Consider the following 25,390-nt stretch of genomic DNA (forward strand, 5'->3'; position numbering starts at 1 on the left):
AGCTTAGTTGCACCACTTCACTTACATCTCACAATGTATTTTTAAGAAGTATTGCAAAAGTCTTAAAATGAATGGACCTGCACCCAGCATGACTTGCAGTCCCTGTAAGGTGTAAGTGCCAGTGCTGCATTTGTCAAAACAAATTTGACCATTTCTCACTTATTTTGAAAAGTACAGAATTGCTGCTGGACTCTCTGGGAAGGTTTAACTCACCACCTGACACAACACACATATACACTCCTATCATATGCTGATATTCCTGCATTTTGACTTCATGGTAGGAAAAGGGCTAGGATGGGCAGTATACAAATGTTTCTGTAAGAAGTTATGTGATCTTGGGTAAAACAAAAAATAGATTTTGTTGTGCTAGTGGAATTATCTCCATCGATGTTGAATACATAGCTGGAGAATAAGTTAAAATCTGTAGATATCCTACATAGTGGGCCAGAAAGACCACCAAAGCAGTGACTAGACTAATGGTGCTGTCTGTGAAACAGCTACAATTTGCACTAGGGAAAAAAATTGGTCTTTAGAGCAAATATATTGCCACTTGATTCTCAGAAGAAGGAAGGCCTGTTCTACCAGCAGCTTGGCTTAGCACAGGAGAGGATTGCTTAGCTGTGGATTGCATATCAGGCCCATGATCTCTGCCTCCACTATTTCTGAGCTTCACTTAAGTGCAATAAAGGAAAGAAGGCAAATAATTATAGTTACAACCATGGCAAGATGGAAAAAAAAAAGAGCCTCCCTATGATTCTTTGGGCGTCTCTTCTTAGGTTCCTGCAGTGAATCTGAACTGCTTTGTTATACTCTAACAGCACAGAATAGGCCCATATATCCTATTAAATGTTAATTAATAACCTATTAAATATCCATATAAAATCATTATTCCAAGGAATGTTCATTCTATTCCAAATCTCTTAGAATTACAGAAATAGCAACAGAGATTTTCAATGACTGCAGGAAAAGAAAGGAAAGAAAAACTACAATTTTCATCCCACCATAGAGAGCTCTGAAGGAAGAAACATTATTTTCTATAGGCAAGGGGCATTATCTAGATTGGAGAAATAGGCATGTGGATAGGAGGCAGGACTCCTAAGGCTTTTCAGCTCACCATGTAGCTGTGGGAAAAGGGATGAACATCTCTGAAATAACAGACTGTAACCTTTCTGGGTACTTATTAGTAAAATAATACAGAAATGTTTTAAACAGCTGTGTCTGTGATAAGTTATAGCTTTCTGAGGAAGCGTCAGCAAAAGCAATATGCATGTAAAATGTTAGTTTTGGTAATGAGTTTTAAATTAATTTTAATTTCACAAAAACTAAGATTGGGGCTGATAAACAAAATGTTGGTTTCAAACATTATTATTTTTTATTTAATCCCAATTTGACCTCGTTTTTAGAAATAATTTTTAAATGCAATCAAAAAAACTTAGTTTCACCTGACTAGGCACATATATAAAATTCACAGTTGCAACTAGAGGTCAACAGGACTGTTCTGTGTTTACTCACACAATCCGCTGTTCCTGAGAAGCTTGATTATTGAATAAGGAATTGCCCTTTGTGATTGCAACCCAGACTTGCTCATTATAACTGACTAACTTCCAAATTCTTGCAGGTGTTCGGACAATAAGAGATTTCTATGTCACATTCCTTACATTCATCATTAAGGTATCTGCACAACTTCACTGTGTATGTACGAGTGCCTACCACCAAGCCTAGATTAGCAAATCCTTTTTTCTTCTATGTTATACTATAGATTCTTCCAACAGCATGATGACCAGAGCAAGGCCTGAGCATGGAGGAGAGCTGTTATGTTCTGTTCTGGAGTCTTCACTTGGTAACTAAGTAAGTAAAGCAAGCACCAGCACAGTCCTCCAGTCCAGCCTGGAAAACCCTTCAAGGAGCAAAATCCCTTGATACCCAGAAAGACAGTCAAGCACAGCACAGTACAGGGAAATGAAAATTACAACTAAACCCAAGCATTCAGGTGATCTGTGCATTACTTTCCAACAATCTTGAGTCCTGGAGACATGAATAACAGAATAGAGCGGATAATGTACATGGCTTCCCAGGGTAATTTGCAGGTCGGCCCATGCCTGGGGTGAACATCTAGACTAGCCTTATTCCTAAAAGGAGTCTTCTCAGATGCCAGGGAGGTCCTGTAGCCTTTTTGCAAAATAAAGTGGACTAAACACAGACCCTGGCCTGCAGAGGCAGATGCACTGAATGTTGGCTGTTTGTCAGTAGCTTTTATTTCATGCTGCAGCCTGGATGGGGGAAAAAGCAAGTGAAGAATTTTATGGGTTTTTTTTTACAAAATGCCAGAGAATATGTTTTAGTCTTAGCATCCTTGGCACCCTCTTTTAAAGGAAAAAAACACATACCCTATTTAGGTCTGAGAGATTTGACAACAGTATGTACAAATACATCTGACGTGGCTCTTAGGGACATGGTTTAGTGGTGGACTTGGTAGTGTTAGGAAGATCTTAAGGGTATTTTCCAACCTAAATGACTCTAGATTCTATCTAAAGCACAGTCTTTTGCAGCATTCATTGTAATGAGGACCTGACATCTCTGTGACTTTGTATATTGAAGGAAAAAGCCTTTGGCATCCTCTGTTGCCATTAGCACACCTGGCTAGAGCCAGGACTCATTCACATAAGGAAAGCAAGAGGAGTAAAGCTACTGGTGGCTTAAAGGGGTACCCTCTTCAGCAAAGGCAGTGAAGCGGCTCTTCTTTGGGGTGTGAACACTAGTTCTAGATTTCATTTCTGTATCGGGTTTGTCCCTCAGATTTGTCCTTTTGTGCCCTTGCAAGCAGATTGCTGGGAGTAACCTCCTACAGCCTGGGATTAGATCTCACTCCTTTGAAAAAGTTGCAGAAATGGAAAGCACAACCTATCTCATTTAGAAAAGCTAAGCTCCAAAATGCAAATACCTGTTGCCACCTAACAGATACTCACATTTTTCTCTGGGAAGCACATACCTCTGTGTAGGCCTGTGTTACTTGTTCATACAGGGTCTGATGATGATGGATGGCCAGTTCCAGGTCTTGCATTTCTGAGGGGAGGCCTCCTTCACTGCACATTTTGCACCAGGCATCCACACCTGAAAGGAACTGAAACAATTCCAGGAACAATGAGCAACAGTGACACAGAACATCATCTCATCAACATTAGAAAACTTTGTTTTCAGAGTGCCACGTATGACTGCAGCAAGGACTGAGGAAAACGTAACAGTTATAAAGGAGTCCTTCTGAGCACCCTGGAAGAGCACATGCCTGTCACCTCCTCAGTACCTGAAGAACACCTAGCTCCAAAGGAATGTTTTCTGTTTCTTCTGGATTAAAAACAAATGCTCCTTTAACAAGGCTCACAAAACACCCATTCTAAGAGTCTTTGCATACCATGCAGGGAGGTCACAACATTGCATTCCAAAAAGGGAGGCTGCAACATAGTTAGAAAAAAACATAATCGTGAGGCACAAAAGGGCACAGTTACAGCTCCAGCTGTATTTGGCATTGTCTCAGCTGTCAATCTTCCCTCAGTTGCTTACCTGTCCTTAACACTACTGATTTGAGCAATAGAAAACTCCCATTAAAATCAACGCTGACATTCATTTCAGTGAAAGGCAGACAGTCTGTATTCAAGCAGTTCCCAACCAAGGGCCAACTCAGTGGGATTGCTAATAGGATACCAAGGCTTTAAACTCCTGGGTCACACATTTGATTCTGGCCCAGGTCAGCAGCGATCAGATACCATTACCATCTGACAGCTGCTAAGCAGCCAATGCAAAATGAGCTGCTGGTCTCAGTCCAGTTCCTGGTGGGCAGACATCCACGAAAAGGGAGAAAAATATCATTGCTGTTGCAGTTGATATGGTTTAGCACCTTGGTTGGAAGCCTTAACAGACAGCCAGAAACTGAATGGCTTCAGGGAGCAGAGGAATGGAAAAAAATATTTTTCCACTCTTAAAGGCCTCCAGATCAGTGCTGATCCACTTTGGCAGAACAAATTGGGGAAGCTCTCCTGGGTGCTGCCTGTTCTGTAAAAGAAAAAGGAATTTAGTCTCTAAGGTTCCCATCCTGTTTTTCTTTTAAGCAGGCCTTACTCCAATGACACAACTCACATGTTCGTATTTTGTCCATACTAACTGCCTAATGCCACCTCATTTCTTCTCATTAATATTTTCTCTTCCTCCATCTTTCTGTTAAACCAGCCTGCCATACTTTGGGGCTATTTATAAAAAAGAACAGCTAATTATACAACAGATGTAGTGCCCTGTAGGGTGAACGAATAATGCCACACAACCACCCTCAGAATTACAGCTTTATCCACTCCTGAAGTGTTCACCTGTGGCTTGTTAGGGAAGCACTTGCTCACAGCATGAAGGGCTGTGAGATTCAAAGCAAAGAATTTAAATTCAACTCCGGCTCTAGCATCAGCATCCTTTTTTATTAGCAGTGTAAAGCTATTCACCATCCTGCTGTGTAATCAAGGCTATAAAGTGTTTGCATTGTAAACACTTCTTTTCAGTGCACAAAGATTCCGTGACAAAGATGAATTCCGAAATGTTCATGTCTACAAAGTACAAATCTACCAGTGAAAATCGTGCTTTCTAGAAGACTGGAGGCAAGGATGGCAGGTTCTCTGTGTTGGTTTGACTCCTGATCTGTTGAATCTCTTCAGATGAAATCTCCAAACACCCTTGCATAAAGCTGAAGTCATCATATTTTGTGCCAAGGTAGTGGAATTCACATCATTTCCTATGCAGTTTTAAGAGCATGGAGCTGAGATCAATCCCTTTTGGGGCTGTTACATGAACCTCTTGGTTGAAACAGTGAACAAAACCCCTTTACACCTTATAGACCAGTGCTCCTGCTGCTGGAATCACACTGTTACAGCTTGAATCAAAACTGCTGAATTCTACAAATTTTAGTACAAGCTCTTACAGTCATATACCACCATATACCCAGACTGTGATTTGCACAGTAGGTGGGAGAAGTCTCAAGAAGATCCTATGCACATAACCACATTTCCACCTTGTTGTCTCACATCTATCTTTCTTTTGCGTATCTATTGTATACAAGCAATGTCACACCAACAATTACATCGGTAATTTCACTTCTGCCACTAGCAGGAGCAGTTGACATCATCTGTTTTAAAAAGTTTTAAGAAATGCAGACTGTCAGTGTTTGATACCCTGAAACAGTGCATAGTGGTCTGTGCTGCATGTGTAGATTCACACAGGGAAAGCAAATGTTTTTTCTCTAAGGATTTTTGCAAAGTGTTAGTTCTTACCATAGGACTACTGATTTGGGTATCTTGAAAAAAGCAGCTATGTTAATTTTTATTATTTTTCACAGACTGTGGCAGGCACAGAAAACTTTATTAAATGTAACCCTTCATGCTAGAAACATATTTATATCACAAAATTATCATTTGACTGAGTTGAAAAAAGATGCATCTAAAATTGTAAATTGCTAACTGTCAGGCTGGAACAGGAGCTGTTACTGTCCACTGGATACTCAATACCATTGAAATTAATTGCTTAAATTTCTAGTTAGCCCATAGACTGGAATAGCTCCCACTGGGAACAAAAAAGTTCCTTAAATATGGTTTGAAATGACAGCCTCCAATAATTGTACATGTTTTTCAAGACTTCAGGAAAGATTAAGAAAAATTTCTCCTAAAAAAGTCCCTAAGGTACGTTTGTGCCTCTGATCCAATCCAAAAGTAACTTTAAAGTAATGACCTACACTTACTCCTGACTCACAACCTATTCACCTAAGTTGCAAATTCTGTATTAGGTCAGGTAATAATGTATGTACTCAGACCACTTCTTACTAGCTTTCCTCAGGGACCAGTATGCTGTATCACATGGTTGCTCCAAAACACAGCTCAGACATTTTGTAGTCCATATTTCTCCACATTTTTTTCATGGTCCTTGCCTATTGCTTGCTAGGCTTCTGCATGGAAGCTGCAGGATAACCAGGGTGGTTCTCCTAGGCCCTGGAGAAATTGAAAGCAAACTTGTGTACTTTCATGCTCCAGAGTGGGTGTGGAGAAAGATGGGAAGGCAGCCATGAAACTGTTTTCCTCAGTGACCTATAATATCTCTTGATGCCCTGAATTTTTTGTACAAGGCTAATTGTGTATTTCCTGTTGTTGTTTCTGGAATTTCCCTATCTAATGCAGAAGTTATCTTGGTCTTATCCCTGCATCTTATACGTATCAACTGGCTTTTCCTTTCCTCCCTTTCCTCAAATTCTTCCTCCCTTTTTTCTTTTCCTCTCTTCTTAATTTCCTTTCCTCAGATAGGGGAGTTCAGGATGTGCTTAGAGATCCAGGCAGAGATGAGAGATGAGAACAGTAGTCTTCCTGGTTGGGGAGTAATGTAGTATGAGACAAATGGTCAGGGGTTGCTCTTCAGAGAATCAGGACAAATGTCTAGCGTGGGCACCTAACACCTACTACCTTAAATAGCAATTCTGCTTGTTCATTTCTGAGGGTAGACTCTGACCCAGAATTAATTGGTTGAGATCTCTCGACTGAAGACATTAATTTGTTCATTCTGACAGGATCTGTAGAGTGAGCATCTTATGAATACTTTAGCACACTTTCAGAGATTACATCCAAGAAAGGGAGGACACCTGGAATGTCTGCTTCCCCCATCTGGCAGTTAATGGGCCAGAATCCATCTGGTGTAAATCAGCACAGTTCTCTTGAAATCACAGTGAGATAAGGCATGTTCTCCTACATTCTCTTGCAACTTTGAATAGACTCAGATGTACCTAAAGATACAGAAGCAGATTCTCTTTTGCACTAGAATATCTCCATGCTAGCATGAGAAAGGGAGAGCGGGTAGGGGGGAAGAGAAAAGAAAAAAAAAAAACCAAACAACCAGGAGATTTGTAGCAGGTGAAATTAAGGGACATTTTGGAAACACCTCCACTGAATATCCTGAGCTGCACCTTGACCTGGATGTAGTGGTTGTTTGGAGTTTAGTTTTGATCAAACACATGTGCTGAAGGAAGCCTGGCTGGAGGCTAAGTTGGCAAGATTTGTCTTGTCTTCCTTTCTTTTCTTTACTTTCCTTTTTTTTCCTTTTTCTTTGCTCCTTTCTTGACGATGGTTTAGTATGTACAAATTGTGTTTAAAAAATTTAAGGAAGACACATGCATGCACACACACAAAAGACAAAAAAGAAAGAAACAAAGCAATAAAAAAAAAAAGCTTTGATCCAGGAACTCATTCAGCCGAGTCCCATTCAACATGCCACATGTATCTGCTGTAAGAGCCAGGAAAGCAATGTGATTCTGAGGCACGTGAAGACAGATATGAGGTTCTATTCCCAGCAGGGTTGACTCAGCCTTTCATCCTTCCAAGCCAGACAAATTGCATTCTGTGCAGCTTTCTGTGTGGGGTCTTTAGGAAAAGACCTTGAAAAACAAGTTGCTTCCTGCTCATCTTTCCTATTACAGAGATCATAGAGTTTTTCATGAATCTCTGTCCCAGGCCAACAACTTCCCTGCAGGCTGGGGTGTCCTAAAGGCTTAAAGATTATGGTACTAGTAGACTCGCTTCCTGTTGGCATCACAGAGAACTTCAATCAATATGAAGGAATGAACAAAGAGACTGTAGCAGCTTATCGTATTGGAGAAGGAATGACAATCTGCATATCAGATCGGTATGAGGGAAGCAGGGTTACGCTGTGGGAGAAATGGTTGGATCTGCAACAACATTACTGACAGAACGAAGGGAGAAAAAAAAGATTTGATCTGGGACGGAGGAAATAGTGGATTTATCTATATCTTTGCTTCAGAGATTTAAGCCTTATTTTTTGTTAAATAATGAAGCCCTGATTTGAGTAAAAAAACCAAAACAAAACCAAAAAAACCCTGGGTGATGCCAAATAATAGTCAGTCAGATTTGGAATGAACATTTGATAGACAACAGGCTGAGTTATAGATCAAATCCCAAACGCCTCACTTTTTATACTACATAGAGGTCAAATGACTAAATCATTAGCATTCAGGTTGTTAGTTTATCCTACCAGAGTTACTAAAGCAAGACCAAAATTTTAATACTGGCTAATGGACACACTGACTCCCACATTTCTTTTTTGCAGCAGTCTGAGTTTATAGGCTTCACATCAGCAGTAATCTTCCACTGAATTGTCTCTTATTGCAAGTGAGGAGCAACTGCTCACAATTGGCAAATTCTCCTGTCTGCTTAGTAACAAGAGACTGGCTTCTGTCAGGCAGCACACACTTCAGTTCCTTATGAAAAGGTGCCAAGGCAGGACTGGATTTTTCAGACCTATCCATACAATTGTAAATTAAAAAAACCCCAAACTGAAAGTGATATTAATGTAATTTTTTTTTTCAAGTTAAGGCTGAGGTAAAATACCCACTTTGACAGTGTTCAAAAGGTGTGAAGACCAAAGAAAAAATTCACCTCTAGCTTGACAGACTGTTCAATACAGCTTTCTTTTTTATTGCTTTTCATGCTATACAATACCTCAGCAACTCCCCATAAACTGCAAATAAGACTTGCACTTCAGAAAAATAGGGAATCACTTGTTAAAAAAAAAAAAAAAATCCCGAAACCCAAACACCAAACCAAAACAAATGATAAAGAAGTAATTCATTAATGAACCTTAAACATTCTCATTGTCACTATAGGCTAGATATAAATTTTTTTAAATTTTTTATTTGTGAACATATGATGACTGACAATTATTAACATGAATACTACACCTAAACACTACAGTGCCCATTGTACAGAGATGAAAGTACTTATACTGGGCATCATCTTAGCGTATCAGTCCCATCAGAGCCACTGAGTGTGCTTACATGAGTATGTGCCCAGTAGGGTGAGTAATTGCTCTATGCTATGGCCTGTTGTCAATAGGAAACACAAAATAAAGAAAAATCCATTATAATTCTACAGTCAGAAACAAACAGTAAAGAAAATCTTTACTCTTTGAGCTAAACTTTTCCATACATGTATTCTGGTTTACAAGGCACAGTTTCTGGCTTATCAGTTATAATTTCTTCAGGCACTTAAAGTATGGGTCATTTTATAAACATCAAGCACACCCACTTAGTAGCTTCGATATTAACTACTTGGAAAAACAAGCACACAACAATACTGAAGAGAGCCCCAAAGCAGTGTTTGTCACTGGAAAATGAATATAATCAACATATGATCAAAGTTGAACCATCACGATTAAGTGGACCTGGTTTAGGTGTAAAAAAAGCAGAAGGTTTATTCACTGACATATTTTAAAGCTTTTGTAGCTATGAAATTATGGAACAATTCTGGTAGTTATTAAAGACACAAACAAGAGTTCAGGGACATGGAAAATTCTCTTGGATGTTCCTAGCTGTCTCTGAATTCCCTACTTAGTGAGGTCTAACAAAGTTTGGGACTATGGAGAGCACTGCAAGAGTAGGTAGTGGAACAAATTCTGTAAGTTTCATTAACACTAATGTGCTTTGGCTCCTAGAAATTGTCTGTTGGTATGGGTCTATGTCATATGTGTGAATATTCCTGTGCACACAGCACATACCGCATATACATATGAGTGCAGACACATACTGTTTTCCTGACCATAATAATCCTGCATTTATCCACAGCACTGATGAAATATTAGGCAATAGAAATAAGGCAGCATGTTACCGCACCAGTGCGCTTCACTTATGATCAGATTCTTTCTCATCACTAAGGCATAAACATATTTTCTTACCCACTCAGGGAACGCGTGCCAGTTTTTCAGAGAAGATGTTACTATTTGTTTTTGAGACACTGATCCACTAGGAAAACCTCAGGGCGTACAAGCCAAAAGCCATCAGGTAATAATTGCAGCATCGTCATTATCAAAGTAGCAATGGATCATTTTGCCAGTCACAAAAGCAGCTCACCTGTTCAGCTTTCTGGTGGAAGACAGCAGACATCGCCAAAATGGTGCTGCGCTCATCCAGAGCCGCAGCAAAACTCTTCCACTCTTGATCCAGCTGGCTGGATATTTGTTTAATTTGCTGGGAAGCATAATGGCCTGCCTCAGAAAGCCTTGACGCAACAGACATGATCCGATTGATGTTGACATAGGCATTCTGAAAATTAAAAAGCACACATAAATAAAGAGAAGGAAGAACTGTGACCACCCTCTGCCTTCATTACACATTCCAAACACCATCAGTTGGAGTAAAGCTGAGCAGTTGAGTGAGAGTAATCAACCACCCGCTTAAATATGCATGAATAGCAGGCATACTACCTTCCACTCTAAAAATATATCCCTCAGGAATCTTTATGCACATCTATGCCATTATCTAACACTATTATCTCCCCCTCTCCCCTTGCATTTATTTATGTAAAACTTATTTGCCATACTTCAGCTATTTAGTCGCCTGTTAGGGTCTACTCATTGCTTCTATCTTATTCTTGATATTTCTGTTGCATTACTTCATATTTCTGGACGCTAAATCCACATATTCGTAACTGAAATGTTTGTTTTCAGTCCTTTGAGAACTCTCTGAGAATCTTTTATAGACGTGCAGTGTCAACAAATGGAAAACTCTTATAGAATTTAAAAAGAGCTCATACGGATATTCTACAGAAATATAAGAGTTTCCATAGAAATGTCTATTAAATGATATTCTTTGGTTAAAATGTTATCTTTTCTGCAGGTTATTTTAAGCTGTTCTCCAGCAGAGATATCATTTAACTACAGTGAATTTAGAAGGATTCAAACAGCCTGCTAAGAGGGTAGTATTTTCTGTTCTTCCTTAACAATTTTTCATGATGGTTTTTATTCAGCCTTGAAGCAGTGGAAGGATAGTACTTTCTCAAACTGAACTGTGGACAGCAATGTAATTGCATTACAACACTCCTGTTCCGCATAGGAACATAAACCTGAAAATAAATAGCCATCATGACAATGTCTTACAAAGATGCACCATCAAAGACAAGTGACAGCTGTCTTGCAGATTTCTGGAATGTCATTTGATGTAAACACTTCTCCTTTCTCTTTCCTCCTTGCCAGAGGAAAGGAACAGCCCAGAATTTGAAACATTTTGCTAATGTTGACTCACTGCTTTCTTGTCTCACTGAAGTATTTCAAAAGGGCTTTAGGATTTTCAGAGAGTAGAATCTGTAAGACCCTTATGCACAAGGACAGACACAGCCCTGATGATTTTAACAGTATTACTCATGGGTAAACAATAAATCAGAGGTGGAAGTGTTTGTTGGAGCAGGGTCTCATCATAGTGAGCGGAAGCACAATGTGGAAAGGTATCTGCCAATCCAAACACGAAACACAACAGAGCACTGCCAAGGCAGGCACAGGTCCAAACTAAGTTGCGAAGCAGGGCAAAGTATGTCTGTAAAGTGTGTGGGATAACTTCGAAGTACACTCCTTGTACCTGTAGGTGCTAAAGGAAGGAAGGATGGGGCCATACCCCTTACAGCCACTCTGCTCTCCCTGGTAGAACCATGACGGTGATAGCTGTCACATAAATAACACAGATCTAATGCAATACCCAGCCTCCAGTTTTGGTTGTTTTTTCCCCTTATCACATAGCCTTTTCTTAAAAATTGGATTTGGCTTAAAATTGTCAAATTAATTTTAAAGAAATAAAAATATTTTTTTCAGTACAATTAGAGATGAAGATCAAAATTGTTCTGAAGTTTAAAGTATACTAAAAAAGATACTATGATTTAGAATTTTTACCCCGAGCCACAGTCAAACACTTATTTATGTCCCTCTCGGTTAGAAACTGGAATTTAGACTAAATATGTAAGCCTTTCTCCCAGAAAGTCTTCATGACTGAGCCTCAGGCAAGATCATTTTGCAATGTTTCAGGTCAGCTCTTCTGGTGGAAAGCAGTGTAGCATCACTACAGTTGCTAAAGCTTGGATGAGTTGCGCCAAATGAAGACATGGAACTTTGCTGTGTTTGAAGGAAAAGTTGCTGCATAAGTTTTGATTTCATGCAAAAAATATCTTGCTTTTATTGGTTTTTTTTTTCTCTGCAGAATTATCTCAGCCATTGCAATGCAATCAGCATGGCAGAAAGCAACTGTGCTTGGTTCCCTATAGCTACAGTATATAGATGTATTAACTAGTGGAAGGTTAAAGGTAAGATCAGTTGAAATACAGCAGAGGTTCTTAGAGTCTGATTTTTAAGTTAGGGAAATTTATATATTGTTATGTCTGTTTGTTATATTTCTATACAGAGATGAGGATTTTCATGGATGAAATGTCACTTTCCTAGATGAGAATTTTTCAGGGAAGAGTACCAACCTGTCCTGTAGCCAATCCGCTAATTCCATAGCTTTTCCAGCAGAAAACAAGGAGCAGCTTGGGAGTCACCTGCTCACACCTCCATTCTTAGTGCACCAAGTGGAACTGGTTCAGGAAATAGAGACTCCCGAGCTTCCCCTGTTGCTTTCTGAGCAATAAATGGATTCGAGTGCAATATCACATGTGATATGCTCTTCTGTGTAGCTCCAACAGGTAGTGCAATGGGGATACCTCCTACTTCCAGACACATACACTCTTTACCTCCGCTTTATCCGTCCCACCTTAGTGAAGCAGAGACATTGGAGTGGGGCTTGGACACATAAGACTTGCCCAATAAAGTGGGAAGACAGAAAAACAAGACAGAGCAAAGACTTGGCTAAAGATCTGGAACTCAGGATAGCACGTCCTACCAGACGTAACACATTTTACAATCTCAGGACCTTTACCCAGTGTCACTATGATTGGGAAAGATGTGATCTCTGGGAAAAAACTGGGAAAAATGAGATCTCTGTTATGGATTGAGGTAAAATGCAAAATTACTTTAAGGCACTCCAGAATTTAGTTTCATAAGAAAAACATTTAATTGACTGCAATCCACAAAATGCAAGATATTTCTTTTCCACCTTGAAATAGAAAAAAATTGTAAGCCACATTTTTCATCTTTATCAGCCAATGTGTAATGTTCTGAGCAAAATGGAACAAAAACCTATGCTGCCAAAATTCAACTGCTGACACTTCACAAAGTGAAACCTGCCTTTCCCTCTGGTTTGTTCAGATCTAAAATCTGAATGAATTGAGATTTTTCTATGTCACGATTATATAGATCTTTTTATCCTAATAGGAAATAAATAGAGCGACTAATGTCTGTGACTTTATTTTTCCTTTGGGCTGGAAAATCCACTACTAGCAGGTTCATAGAGAGTCTCACTTTAAATATGACCTAAGACCTCATCTTTCTTTTTTCAAAACTGAGAGGTGCCCCCAAATAGGACTGCAAGGCATCACTGATTTATGGCTATATAGGACTACAATACGTCAAACAATGAGAAAACAATATACTAATGTCTAGAAGTAAGGGTAAAAGCACTTCAGTTGACATTCTGTTGTAGTGATGCTAGGATACACCCAAGTTTTGGCTAATAATATCCTTTATCATTGAAAAACCTTTATTTTACATGTATTTGCAGACTTTTCAAAAGCACTCCCCATGTTAGAGTTAATTTTTCTTTGACTTTATTTCAACTTTGAAACTTTAGTCAAAAAAGGGGATTTTTTACTCCTAAAAATCACTCGACTGGCAAACAAAAGAAAAATTTCCCCACATGTACATCAGCATCATGATATGTAAGAGTTTCTTTTACAGTTTAGGAAAGCCTTGTGCAGTGCCTTGCAAGTGCACATACCCCTCTTTGTCCACCAATTCTTAGTCCATTTCTGTCACGTAAACAAGGCCTTGATTCTGGTCATCAATGTCTATAACATAGCTGTTCCTTCCAGTTTAAGCAATCACTGCTAAGGTCTCTAACACTTGGTAGGATAACAGCCCTGTCTCAGCAATAAGCACTGACAGCAGTGGAGTTTCAATTGTGGAATGGTCTCCCACAGGGAAATACACTAATTCAGCCCTGATCATCCAGTGGGCATGCTGGGAGACCTTCCCTCTTAATTAAACCCTCCAACCCTAGCTGGAACAATACTTTCTTCTAATACACGTATAAAAAGACTACCTTACACTCACAAAAGAAAACAGCAGTGAGGAGCATTAAATCTGCAAGGAACTTGGCTGTGTTCATCTCATTTCCTAGAGAACTAGTTGAGATATTGTGATGGCAAGCAGTGAAGGTGGGCTGCAAGAGAAGGTTTTGCAGATTAATTGAAGGTGAAATTTGATTGTTAAAGAGTTGTTCTTTAAAATAAAGAACAAAACAAAAAAAAAAAACCAAGACCCCAGCTTGCACCCTGTTACTTTGAGTTTAGAAACCATCTGTGAAATGAACCTAACACATAAATCCAAAGCAGAATGTTTCAGTGACAAAATAAACTCATGAGATATCTTTAAGACCTTTAAGTTTCTATAACAAGGCCAATTATAGGTAGTCTGTTGCAGAATAATATTGGATGGCATTTTAGCTCAGCCTACATATAGAAAAATACCATTCATTTAAGATAAACATTGGGAATTTTCAACAGACATCATTAGCCTTTACATGGTAATTGTAACGTTTGAAATGTATTGCAACTTTCTTAGGACAACATGCATCTCCATCTAGCGTCAGCCAGCTAACTTCCTGACAGCACGACAGGCAGCAGTGCCAGCACTGAACTCTGCCATTTTCATGCATGACCCAGAGAAAGTGATAACTCATTCTTTAAGGAGGTTAACAGATCCAGGCATAAAAATGTCCTGGCAAAGGAAATACGAATAACTTCAGTCAGAACAAATACCAAATATACCATGTATCCAATTGCAGAGCTACAACCAGTATGCTTTCTGTCATATTGAAACACTGTTTTTCTTCTCTAGTGAATTTACTAGATTATTGAGATTACTCACAAAATGTTGAAGCTAAATATTTGTCTTTGTGAAAAGTATTATGGCTTCAGTATAAACATTATACAGCTGTGATAAAGACTAATAATTTATTTTAAAACTGAAGTGGAAACAAGCATGGCCTTGAATCACAGAAAAAAAAAAATCTATGGTCCTTATTTGAAAAAAAAAAAACCCCACGCACTACAGTTTATTGCTTAAAATACATGACTTCTCCACATCCCACATTGTTCATTTAAAAGGAAGAATTATTATTGTAAAAAAAAAAACCAGAGTATCAAATTGTTTTTCCAAGAAGGAGCTTTGGTCACAGCATGCCTATAGAGATGTATAGGAAGAGCACGTGACAAAAGGCATGACCCAATAAATATTTGGAGAGCATATTTTCTGGAGGAATTGAAGAGAATATTTTAACTATTATTAGTTATGCCAAGCTTAAAGGACACTAGGCGTAGTGTAAAGAAAACAAAACAAAACCCCCCAAAAAACAAAACCAAAAAACCAACCAAAACACCTTCGAGATCCAAGATCTGATCCAACTTCCACTGAAGTTTGTAGGGTTTTTCCCTGCAAAATATACAGCCATCCTCAGCTACATTGTCCTCCTCCATATCTTCTCTCAGTACTGGTTTTAATGTATTGACAAAACAAAACAAACCCCCAAAGCCATAAACAACCCCAAGCCCCACAACTGATAAGAATGCTTCAAGTTTTCATTATTTTGTTACTCAGATTCATGACAGCTGAACTATTCTCAATCCAACAGTTGCTGGGACTAATAGATTGCATTTAAAAAAAAGATCTAGCTAAATTATAAAGCAAATTTCTAGCAAAGTCACAATTATAAAACAAATTCCCAGATAAGAAGTTTACAGTGTGATCTAGTTCACCCTTGAAACTCAGAAACCAAAAGATTTATATAGTAAAAAAAAAAAAAAGCAGCACCATTTAACTGTGTTTGAAATGTCATTCTTCTTTAACCAATCTCCATGTCTTGAGTCCAAAGCATGGTAGCCAGATATTTGAGTTTTGTAATTAGCATGAGAGAGCTTAAAGGCTCATCAGATATTAATCTGATATGAATTATATTAATGTTTTAATTTATTAAAACTCACCACAATCTTAAGTTTTAAGTCTTGGGTAGGTCACAATATTCACCTGGGACTGCAAACAGATCTGAGGGCAATAGCCTCCCCATTCTCTGGTAAGAAACAGGAAAGGATTCCTGTCATTTTCTTTTTGCAGCCAAGGGTATTACATAAAGAGATTGAGGAATACTGGATTATAAACACAAATGAGTACATACCTAACAGTAAATTCACCAGAGCTATAGTTTTCTCTCTAATACCTTTTGCATTATGTTACTTAATCCTAATCCTTAACTTCACAAATATTTATCAGTGGGTAACAATGCAAGAAGATTCCCGATGTGCAAAAGTAATTTATGTATATAAATATTGTAGGAGCAGAGCCTTTGGCAACAGACTGCAAGGCAAAGACCATTTCTTCCTTTGAAAGTGTATAGCACCTTGAACAATGACCTAAACCTCCCACTCTTACTGCAATATAAATATTATCAAATAATACACACTAGTCATTTTCTAACAGTCTCCAACAGAAACCAGATGGTAGCACGAAGAACTGAACTTAAGACGTTGCCATAAAAATAAGACATCCAGTTGAATGAGGGCAGTTGTGCAGTAGCAATTGCATGATTATGTACTTCTAACATCACTGACTGTAGTTTTCTTAGAGAAAACTATATTGGATAAAAAAAACAAACCCCACATAATCAGACTGTACATGAGAAAACCTGACAAAACATAGACACCTTGTATATCTACAGGTACAGTTAGCTATGGTGGTTCTTTCCTGCTAGTTTCTCTGTTATCAGTGAGACTCTCCTTCACTAAAGTGTTGTTACACATGAACCAGACCTGATCCATATTTCTAGCATCACCTCTCCGACAACCAAAGTATGGCTCAGATTGCTGTGTAAGCTTGGGGTATGTAATGTCGTACCACTATGCTCAGTCATCACCCAACTTTCTCTGGTTTTACTTCATTCAAGTAAATTGATCTGTCTTGAGCCCATTGCTGACCATCACTGGCTCTTGCCTTGAACAAATGCAGTGGTTTCATCCTTACTACAGAGTGTCTTCACATAGGCTTGCATAGAGTTCTTGTGCATGCCAAGAGACAAAACTACCATCTACCACACGAGCTGGGCTGTGGCCAGGAAAGGGTCATTTTAGTTTCAATCTCCTCTTGCTCTTCCTGCGTGTTTTATCACCAATGGAGTGACTAGTATGCAGCCCAACACCCTTATGCAGCAAGCTGATGTTTCCTGCATACTAACACCCTCATATTCACAATACTGACTTTTAGGAGCACCAGGAGTCACTCCACATTTTTCTAGCAAAGAATCTGCTCCGTCTAATAAAAAAAAAAAAAAAAAAAAGAGCAACACTGCTGATGGCAGCACTACACCAACTTAAGAACAGTAGCTCCAGGTTAGTTCAAGTAGCCTGCAGCTTAAGATTATTACCCTTTTCCCACTGATTTCCAAATGTCCTTTCAGCTTGATATATCCCCACATCTGCTATTCCAAAACCAGGATGCCCAGGCCTCTGTAAGACAGCAGCCCTGTTTAGTTCCACAAGCCAAGTTCACCAGGCTGTAAAACTCACCTCATTTGCCAGTCTGTGCAACCCTGGCATTGGAACCCCCTCTAGAAAGGCCATTGTGCAGACACATAACCCAAATACAGGCCTTTCAGCAATATGGAAAGTCTTGAGAAACTTAATTGATCATGAGAAATTTCAAGCACTGAGTAAAACTCTGATATTTCTGATAAATACCATGGAGGCCTCATTTAGATTAAAAAAAAAAAGACAAGAAAATGAAAAGCATAGTCCTGAGTTGCATCTGTATCCTGAAATATTTCTGTAGTTTTTATCCTGATTTTGCCATACTGTCAATACCAATACCACAACTCCTTATGTAACCTCTGTTCGACAACTGAAATCTGTTGAAGAATTTTTTAAAAAAGTTCCTGCTGAGAGAGCATATCACAAGAATTTTTAAAAATAGAAATCCAAGTTGAACGAACTGTGCCTTTTTGCTGTATGAATTGATGTTGATCCAAAACCAAAAGGAAGATACCTCCATCATCAGAAGGGATTCTGGATCTAAAATGCAACTACAGCTAAAAGAAAGGTAGCATATGAAAAATGACATACATGTGTACTGCTCTCTTTGAGTTATATTCCTATAAGGAGGATTATCAGAGAACGTATACATTGTTTGGCATATTTATTACATTGTGGGGTTCTGCCACACAGTCATATTTCAGTCCAATTAATTAAAGCAGAATTGAGTGTCGTCTCTCGCCATACTTATAGGTGGAAAGTTAAGGGTGCCCAGTATTAATGCCTTTCAACATAGATCCTCTTGCTAAAGAGACAGAGGAGACAATCTTCTTTGTAGATTGATTCATGCTGACTGTATAGGCTTCCATATGACTATACACGTGTGTGGGTTATACTGGAGACAGCACAAAATGGGAGGTGCATCATCTGTCACACTCTTTCCCCTCAGCTGAAAAGGTCTCTCTCCTGGGCAGCTCTATTAGACAGGAGTTTGGCAGCACTGAGATGGCACAGCTGCAAGCCACAGCGCAGCCACTGAGAGGTCCCTGCCCCGGAAAGTTCCCCCAAGATCTTTGCAAATGTCTCACTTCCTTGCATCCCTCATTCCCAAAAGTTCACTTGGGGAAAGATGGAAGAAGAATGGAGGAAAATAATTTTTCTTCCATTAGGTGGACCCTCCCTGTCACTCATTAGTTTTCTATTAACAATAATTATCTCTTTCCAAGTTTAGCTCCCAGTTATTTTAAGAAAACAATACCAGACAGTACCACAAAAAGGATAAAGGGACATCCTCCAGCTTGACTCTTCTAATGGTGTTTTCTGAAGAATTATGACCGACTTTGCATCTTTCATAAGCCAAATGACTTTTAATAAACTAATTTCCAGGACACATTTATTTGTTAGGATTCTGCGAGCAGCAGTGTTATATGGAGGCCTTGCTATCCTGTATTTTGCTAGATGGCATTATGATGGCAAGCTTAACAATCAGGTGCCTAGTACCTGTTTTTCAGTGCTCCTTTCAACTATCATCACAATAAATACATTAATAGACATTATAAACATTTTTCATCTTCCACTGTTATGCAATGCCCTAATGAAGCACAGTGCTTTAGTGAGGAACAGCTAGGTAGGTGGAAATGGTGGGTGGAATTTAGGTCAGAGAAGTTAATTACCTGATCTGGAATTTGGCCAGAATACCAGGGTTAACACCTGTAATCTTATGAAAGCAGTGTGCGATCTTCAACCACCTCAGGTAGTTGGGACCTCTTTTTCACATTTCGGACAGCTGCTCTCAAGTACCTTGCCCTTTGGCTGCATAGTAGGGCGTGGCTCTCTAGTGATTTACACCATGAACTTAAACATTAACCACCACGTTTGAGGTCTCAGCCTGAGTGCAACTGTAGTCTGACCATGCACAGCATGAAGAGGTACACCTGTAGGAGTTGGTTTACTCAGGGCAAGCTTTTGTATAGTTGACAGAGAGCATTCAGAGAGGGCTCGTCTCTGCAATTGCAGCAAGGGGTATGCACACATTTTTCTAACCCAGTGCAACAATCAAAACATCAATACATTCTGTCCTCATTTCTGTGCCGAAAGCAGAGCAGTTTCCAGAACAAGTACCTTATGCCTGGAAAGAATAAGAAAGAGAGCAAAGCACTTATAAATGTGTAATGATAGTTTTTCTGTTTGTTTGGTTTTTTTAAACCTAAGGTAAATTGAGTTGTATTCAAAAGGACTGACCGATTAACTACTGAAAAAGCCAAAATCCCACTGTCGCCACAACTGACAGCTTGATTAGTGTCTCTTTTTCAAGGTTTTGAAAAGTACCTTAGCAGGGCATGGGGGGAGAAGCATAAATTATTATAGTACCACCTACAGCTCTCATTAATTCCCAGTCAAAGAAATGTCAAAAACTTAAAAAATACTGTATTTGCTTTCCAAAATGTAAACAAATTCCACAGGACTGCGCTGCTCTGAAGTCTAGGAAATAATCATATATCAGTGTCTGGGTGGACAGGGCAACACTGCTTTCTGGGAAGACGGCTGCTGCCACAGCCCAGCCTGACCTTCCTTACTTCACCTCTCACAGGTCCATAGCGCTCTCTGAACTGGAGGTGGCCTCACATGCCGGCCCTTTTCTCACTCACATACACAGACACACTGTTCACAGGATGCCCTCAACTCACCATGGAATTCATGGCAAAGTGATTGTGCTGTGTCTGTAGGTCAAGGGCATGTTGGTAGCTCACGCCGATCTCTGTGTGACTCTGCAGGAACAATTCTTTGTTGTGGCTGATCCAGTCGAACATCTAGAAGTATTCACACAGGACAGAGGAAAAAAAAAAAAAAAAGTGTTAGACAAGGATGAAAAAAATAAGAGACAGTCCAAAATGTAAAAATCCACAGTTCTGAGACAGATACATATGCAACACAGACAGAAAACCCCTCATCTATGTTTCTCATCAAAATAAGCTGTTGTCGAGCAATAGAAGCATTTAAGTTATCACCATATTTCATTATTAACAGAATGATAGGTCAGGAAACATAACTCATAAAGCATGTTCCTCAGTAAGCTGATCCCATAGTCTTTTCCTGTAAGTAATGGGAATTTCATATATAGAAAGATGGCAGCAGAGGGACCTAAAATCAGGGGTTGCTTCACTGACCGAAGATCTAGCAGTTCATAAAGTACCCTTAATCCAGAAATGGACCAAAAATTCCATAAATATTATTGATGTGATTTTGTCACCCCCCCCTTTCTTTTTCATCTATACATAAAGTTTCCAAATGTTACATTAAAATAGCCGGCTGACTTCCTACGCTTATATTTCCTAGATCTTTCCAATTCTAAAGCCAGAATCCAGTCTATCTTCCACTTATTATTTTTGGGATGAAGAGAGAAAAAGAAAAAAAAAGTATTTTATTAATATCTATAAAAAGTACACATTTCAACTTCTCCCACTTCCAAATGTATTTTCAAGCAAAATGGATAGTTCAGTACTTCAGACAGAGAGAAATATATTGAATGAAGATGATGAAACTCATGCCTTATTTTGTAGCACGTTAATGTGATGTTTCAATCTGCAGCACGTTCATTTGTTATAAGCTGTCACAATTCAGCTAGGAGATAGCATGTTTATATTTTGGCTTGTTTTGTGTTGTGTTAGAGAATAAATGCATTCAAAGTGAGAACCTTTCATTCTTTACTCCTGTCTACAGCTCTGCAGGCATTACAATCTCAGATTTCTTCTCTTCTGCAAATATTTTTGTTACAGAATCCCTTCAAACCATGTTCCCTCATCTCCAACCCAGCAAGCTGGGGAACTGTTCATTAATAAGGACTCTTTCATAATAAAATAACCAATGTATTAATTCATTATAAGGAAAGAAAAACTAATCGTAGAGGCAGTAGAGGTCAGGTCAATACAGTTCCTGGTGTTAGAGAAAGCATTTTACGGTGAAAAGGCAAGTGATGCAGCTTCTAAGCAACCACCTTACAGTCAAAGGATCAGTCCAGATCTTTGTTATTACATTTGTGTGTCCTCCAGTCAAGAGCTGTTTTGTTTTTTAGCACTAAATAACAATTTTTGACCTGTGACAGCTGAAGAACACTCAGAGCCCACTGCTCAGGCACTGTATGTTGCTGTAGTTTCTCAGGGTCAGTTACCCATTCCCTGTAGAGATAGTGCTCCTAAGAGTAGAGAAAAGGCCCTGTATGGCTCACCTGAGATTCCTGCAATAAACTCAGCATTTCATGCTGAGCATTCAATTCAGCAGGGGAGAGCACTGTTTTATGCAGGGGATTTGCAGAAATAATATTGAATATCCCTTTCATCAAAAGGCAAATAAACATTGCAAGTGCTCCAACGCCACCAGACACACTACACTGACCTGGTCCCAAAAATCTGTCATATATGCCTGACTTCTTAATCTTTTGTTTATGAAAATATACTTGCAACTACAGAGTCTGTACTAGCTTGTATTTTGTGTTGATGATAGTCTTAATGGCCAAATTTGGTTCAAGTTACAATGATGCAAGTCCAAAGTAATCTCATTGACACAGTTACTTTCTCGTTTGTACCCATGGAGCTGATCAAAATCAGGCCTACCACCATTTTTTCAGAAAGTATAAATAAAAAGATTTTTGCAAGGATGAGGTCAGGCGTTTCAAACATTACTGCCAATTAAACAGAATGAAACAACCTACCTTAACCTGAAGAGACACCTAAAGCTTTCTCATTGGATTCCTTTTTCTCACTTTATTAAGATTTAATAAGCAACATTAGCACAAAATAATTTGCCACACTTGAGGGCTTAAAGAAAAAGCTATAAAGCCAGTAAAGAGAGAAAAATTCCATAACAGCAAAGTTCATGTCCCAACAACAAGATTTTACATCTCTGCTGAGAAACCAACACACACTTGTAAGTAGATATACGTTTGATGTGAACATTTCTTAATGTTTTAAACAATATAAAGACATTCAGGGAAAAAAGAACTGGCAGCAATCCACTAAAAATAAACAGTAAATCTAGTATTTTATGGTCAGCAAAGCCAAATCAGGATCTTTTAAAGACAAGTAATTTAAACTAGTAATCTATTATTCTGTGGATAGGGAGCATTTCCGCCATCTAATCTATACACATATTATTGGATGAGAATCTAGGTTACGTTAAACCAGGCTTCTGCCTTTTAAAATACAATAATAAACTATCAAGAAAAAAAAAAAGAAAGAAATTTAGGAGATGATTAATCTTTTTGTCTTATTTAATCAACTGAAATACGCAATAGCAGTTGAAAGGATAACCTTCAAGAATTTTGAGCAACAGACCTCAGTGGTGAGATCTGTACCACCTTCCGAAACAGTATGTTTTTTTAACCTTCTACTCATGGACAATAGCAGATTTTGGAAGAGACTCAATTTCAGTTTAGACTTTCAATCTTTCTATTGTAGTCTTCATAAAAAATTACTTTGGTTTCAGCTGGCCTATGCCTGTAGCAAATTATTCCCCATCAATATGGTCTGGAGTCTCTCCCTGACTCTCTCAGGTCTCACTTGAAAGCCCAGAGAATGAAGAGTTTTGAGTTTCATGTGGTTTGGAGCAGGGAGAAAATAAAGCAAGTTGCCTAGGAATGAGTGCAGAATAAAAAGATGCAGATTCACTACAGCCTAAAGTAGGGTTAATGATGCACTTTGTAATGTAAAAACTTACATTGCTCTTGAGTCTTAATGAATAATAAGCAGTATTTACAGTCATTCTTACTTTATACAGCAACCAGGGCTTTGCAAGACTGCAGACATGTCTACCTTATGCAAAGCATTACTATATCTGAGATATCCAAACAAGTTCCACATGAATTGGTACCTCTGCATGGCACAGTCCAGTGCTGTGTGGAAATACTAACTTGACCCTCAAAACAGCACAGCCTGGGCACAGTACTGCTTGGATTTGTCTACATTGCTTTTGTTTCCAGGGCTGGTTCCTTCCCAGACTTCTCAAGCATTTCTGCTTAATGCTTACTTAACTCTAGACATTTTCCCAAGCACCCAGAAGAGACTAGTGGGTTTTCTTCTCTTTTGGCATCATGGAAAACTTCGTAATTTCACCCTCCAACCAAGGATGCGTGGAAACGATAAGTATCGCACAGTCCCACAGATCACAAGGTTTGCTTAACAAATGTGGGATTTAAATAAATAAATCAATAAATACATAAAAATGGGGTCTTATTTGCTTTTGATATCTAACGGATTGTGTTTTCAAACTTTTCTCTTTGACCACAAAGTCTAAAATGCACTTAAACAATTTTCTCATGATAATACAACTGGAAGTCGAGGCTCTGAAAATACCAGATGATGGGTGACTCATGATGATGCTGTGAGAGTTTGCAATGTGTGGCCAGGAGGTTTCAATATAAAGGTCTGTCAACATTGTCTGGCCTGGCCCATATTACTAGCAATATTTCCTGAAAGACTTCAAGTTAAACTTGTTTTCTACATGAGAAACACCGATGCTTCCTGTGTTCCTGAAGTGAGTGTGCTGCCTAGTTTGCTTAATTAAAGCACGCCATTAAGGATGTGAGCATGGCAATGACCCAACAATTGCTATTTTACTCAACCCTGCAAGGACCACTCCGGTGTCAAGGGGCTAACTTGAGCTCCTGAAAGAAAGTTCAACATCCTTTGATAAGTTAGTTTGCCTGTCAAAGGAATGAGTTTTTAATACAGTAAATAGCAGAGTCTGGAGAATGTGCCCTGTGAGATCAGCTTAAACCAGATACAGTGTCTCAGCTAACTGAGATTTTCTGTGTTATTATAACATTGCAATATAGCACTGTATCAATTGATCTCATCCTATTCATGAAAAAGACTGCCCTAAAAAACCTAGCCTAGTGATTATCATAAAGTTAATGGATCTTTAATTATTCCTTTGACTTACTTCTTAGTTGGAGTCATGCTGACTGCCAGTGAGTTAATTCTTCTCTTAAGTCTGCTAATCATTCCTGCAGTCATGAATTCACACTAAAAGGAGTGCAGAATAACTAAGATTGGACATTATATCACCTAAAACATGTGAACCAACTGTCCTCAATGTCTCCCAGACTGGCACTTCTCCACATTGCTGTAGATAATCTGGAGACTAATTAAGTAGTTAAGAGTTTTCCAGTGACTGAGTAGCTGGGGGGAGGAGCTAAGCATACTTAAAACCGAAGATAAACTCCAATGTGATCATCTCTTGTAGTCCCCATTCCTAATAATACATAAAGGAAAGTGAATGCATATGCTGAAGAATGTTAAGTGCTGCATTTCATTAAGAAAATTAGTCTCTTATGAGGGAGTCAGAAGAACTAAGAATGATCCAGAGGGTCTCCACCCAACGCTTTGTTAAAGCATCTACCCTAACTGTCTAACAATCATACATGCACCAGTAATTATTACACATGTGGTCTTGAGGCCACTTCACTGGAGAGTTAGGGTATCAGATCATATCTCCAATGCCAGTCGTGCTGGCAACAATGAGTTCGTAGCCTCATGTTTTGTCATCATAGTTGATGAGTTACTAGAAAATCCAGGTTAAGTGTTAGACCAAAGAGCAGGTCTCAAGCTGGCCATGAGTAAGTCCTAAAGAGGGAGAATGTGACTCCATACTTTCTCTAGATTTGTAACATCTGGCAGGCTAGTGAGTACAGGACAAGAACAGCTGTTTGAGAACAGAGAAGAAACACATGGATAATGGAACAGCATGTATGCAGACTGTGTGCAGTCCAGCCCTACTTCAGATAAAATGAGATTTCACATAATAACCTCTGCTCTCTGGCTTTTGTCAGAGCTTGCTGAGGAGCATTAGCACTGGATTCTGGAACAGTGGTGCACAGCACC

General features: G+C 38.9%; 1 protein-coding gene across 11 annotated transcripts in view; it reads right to left on the reverse strand.

Moving 5' to 3' along the window:
• Positions 1–25,390, reverse strand: part of KALRN (kalirin RhoGEF kinase) — a 530,488-nt gene that overhangs the window by 273,871 nt on the left and 231,227 nt on the right. For all 11 annotated transcript variants that reach the window (XR_011324291.1, XM_069780931.1, XM_069780932.1 and 8 more), the window contains exons 6-8: positions 20,201–20,323; positions 9,932–10,123; positions 2,990–3,121 (exon numbers count right to left, since the gene is read on the reverse strand). Coding sequence is in view for 10 of the 11 variants with exons in the window: in XM_069780931.1 (XP_069637032.1) it covers positions 2,990–3,121; positions 9,932–10,123; positions 20,201–20,323 (447 nt within the window). In the remaining variant the exon portion in view is untranslated. The remainder of the gene's footprint in view (positions 1–2,989; positions 3,122–9,931; positions 10,124–20,200; positions 20,324–25,390) is intronic.

Source organism: Haliaeetus albicilla, chromosome 4, assembly GCF_947461875.1.
Source record: "Haliaeetus albicilla chromosome 4, bHalAlb1.1, whole genome shotgun sequence".
NCBI lineage: Eukaryota > Metazoa > Chordata > Aves > Accipitriformes > Accipitridae > Haliaeetus > Haliaeetus albicilla.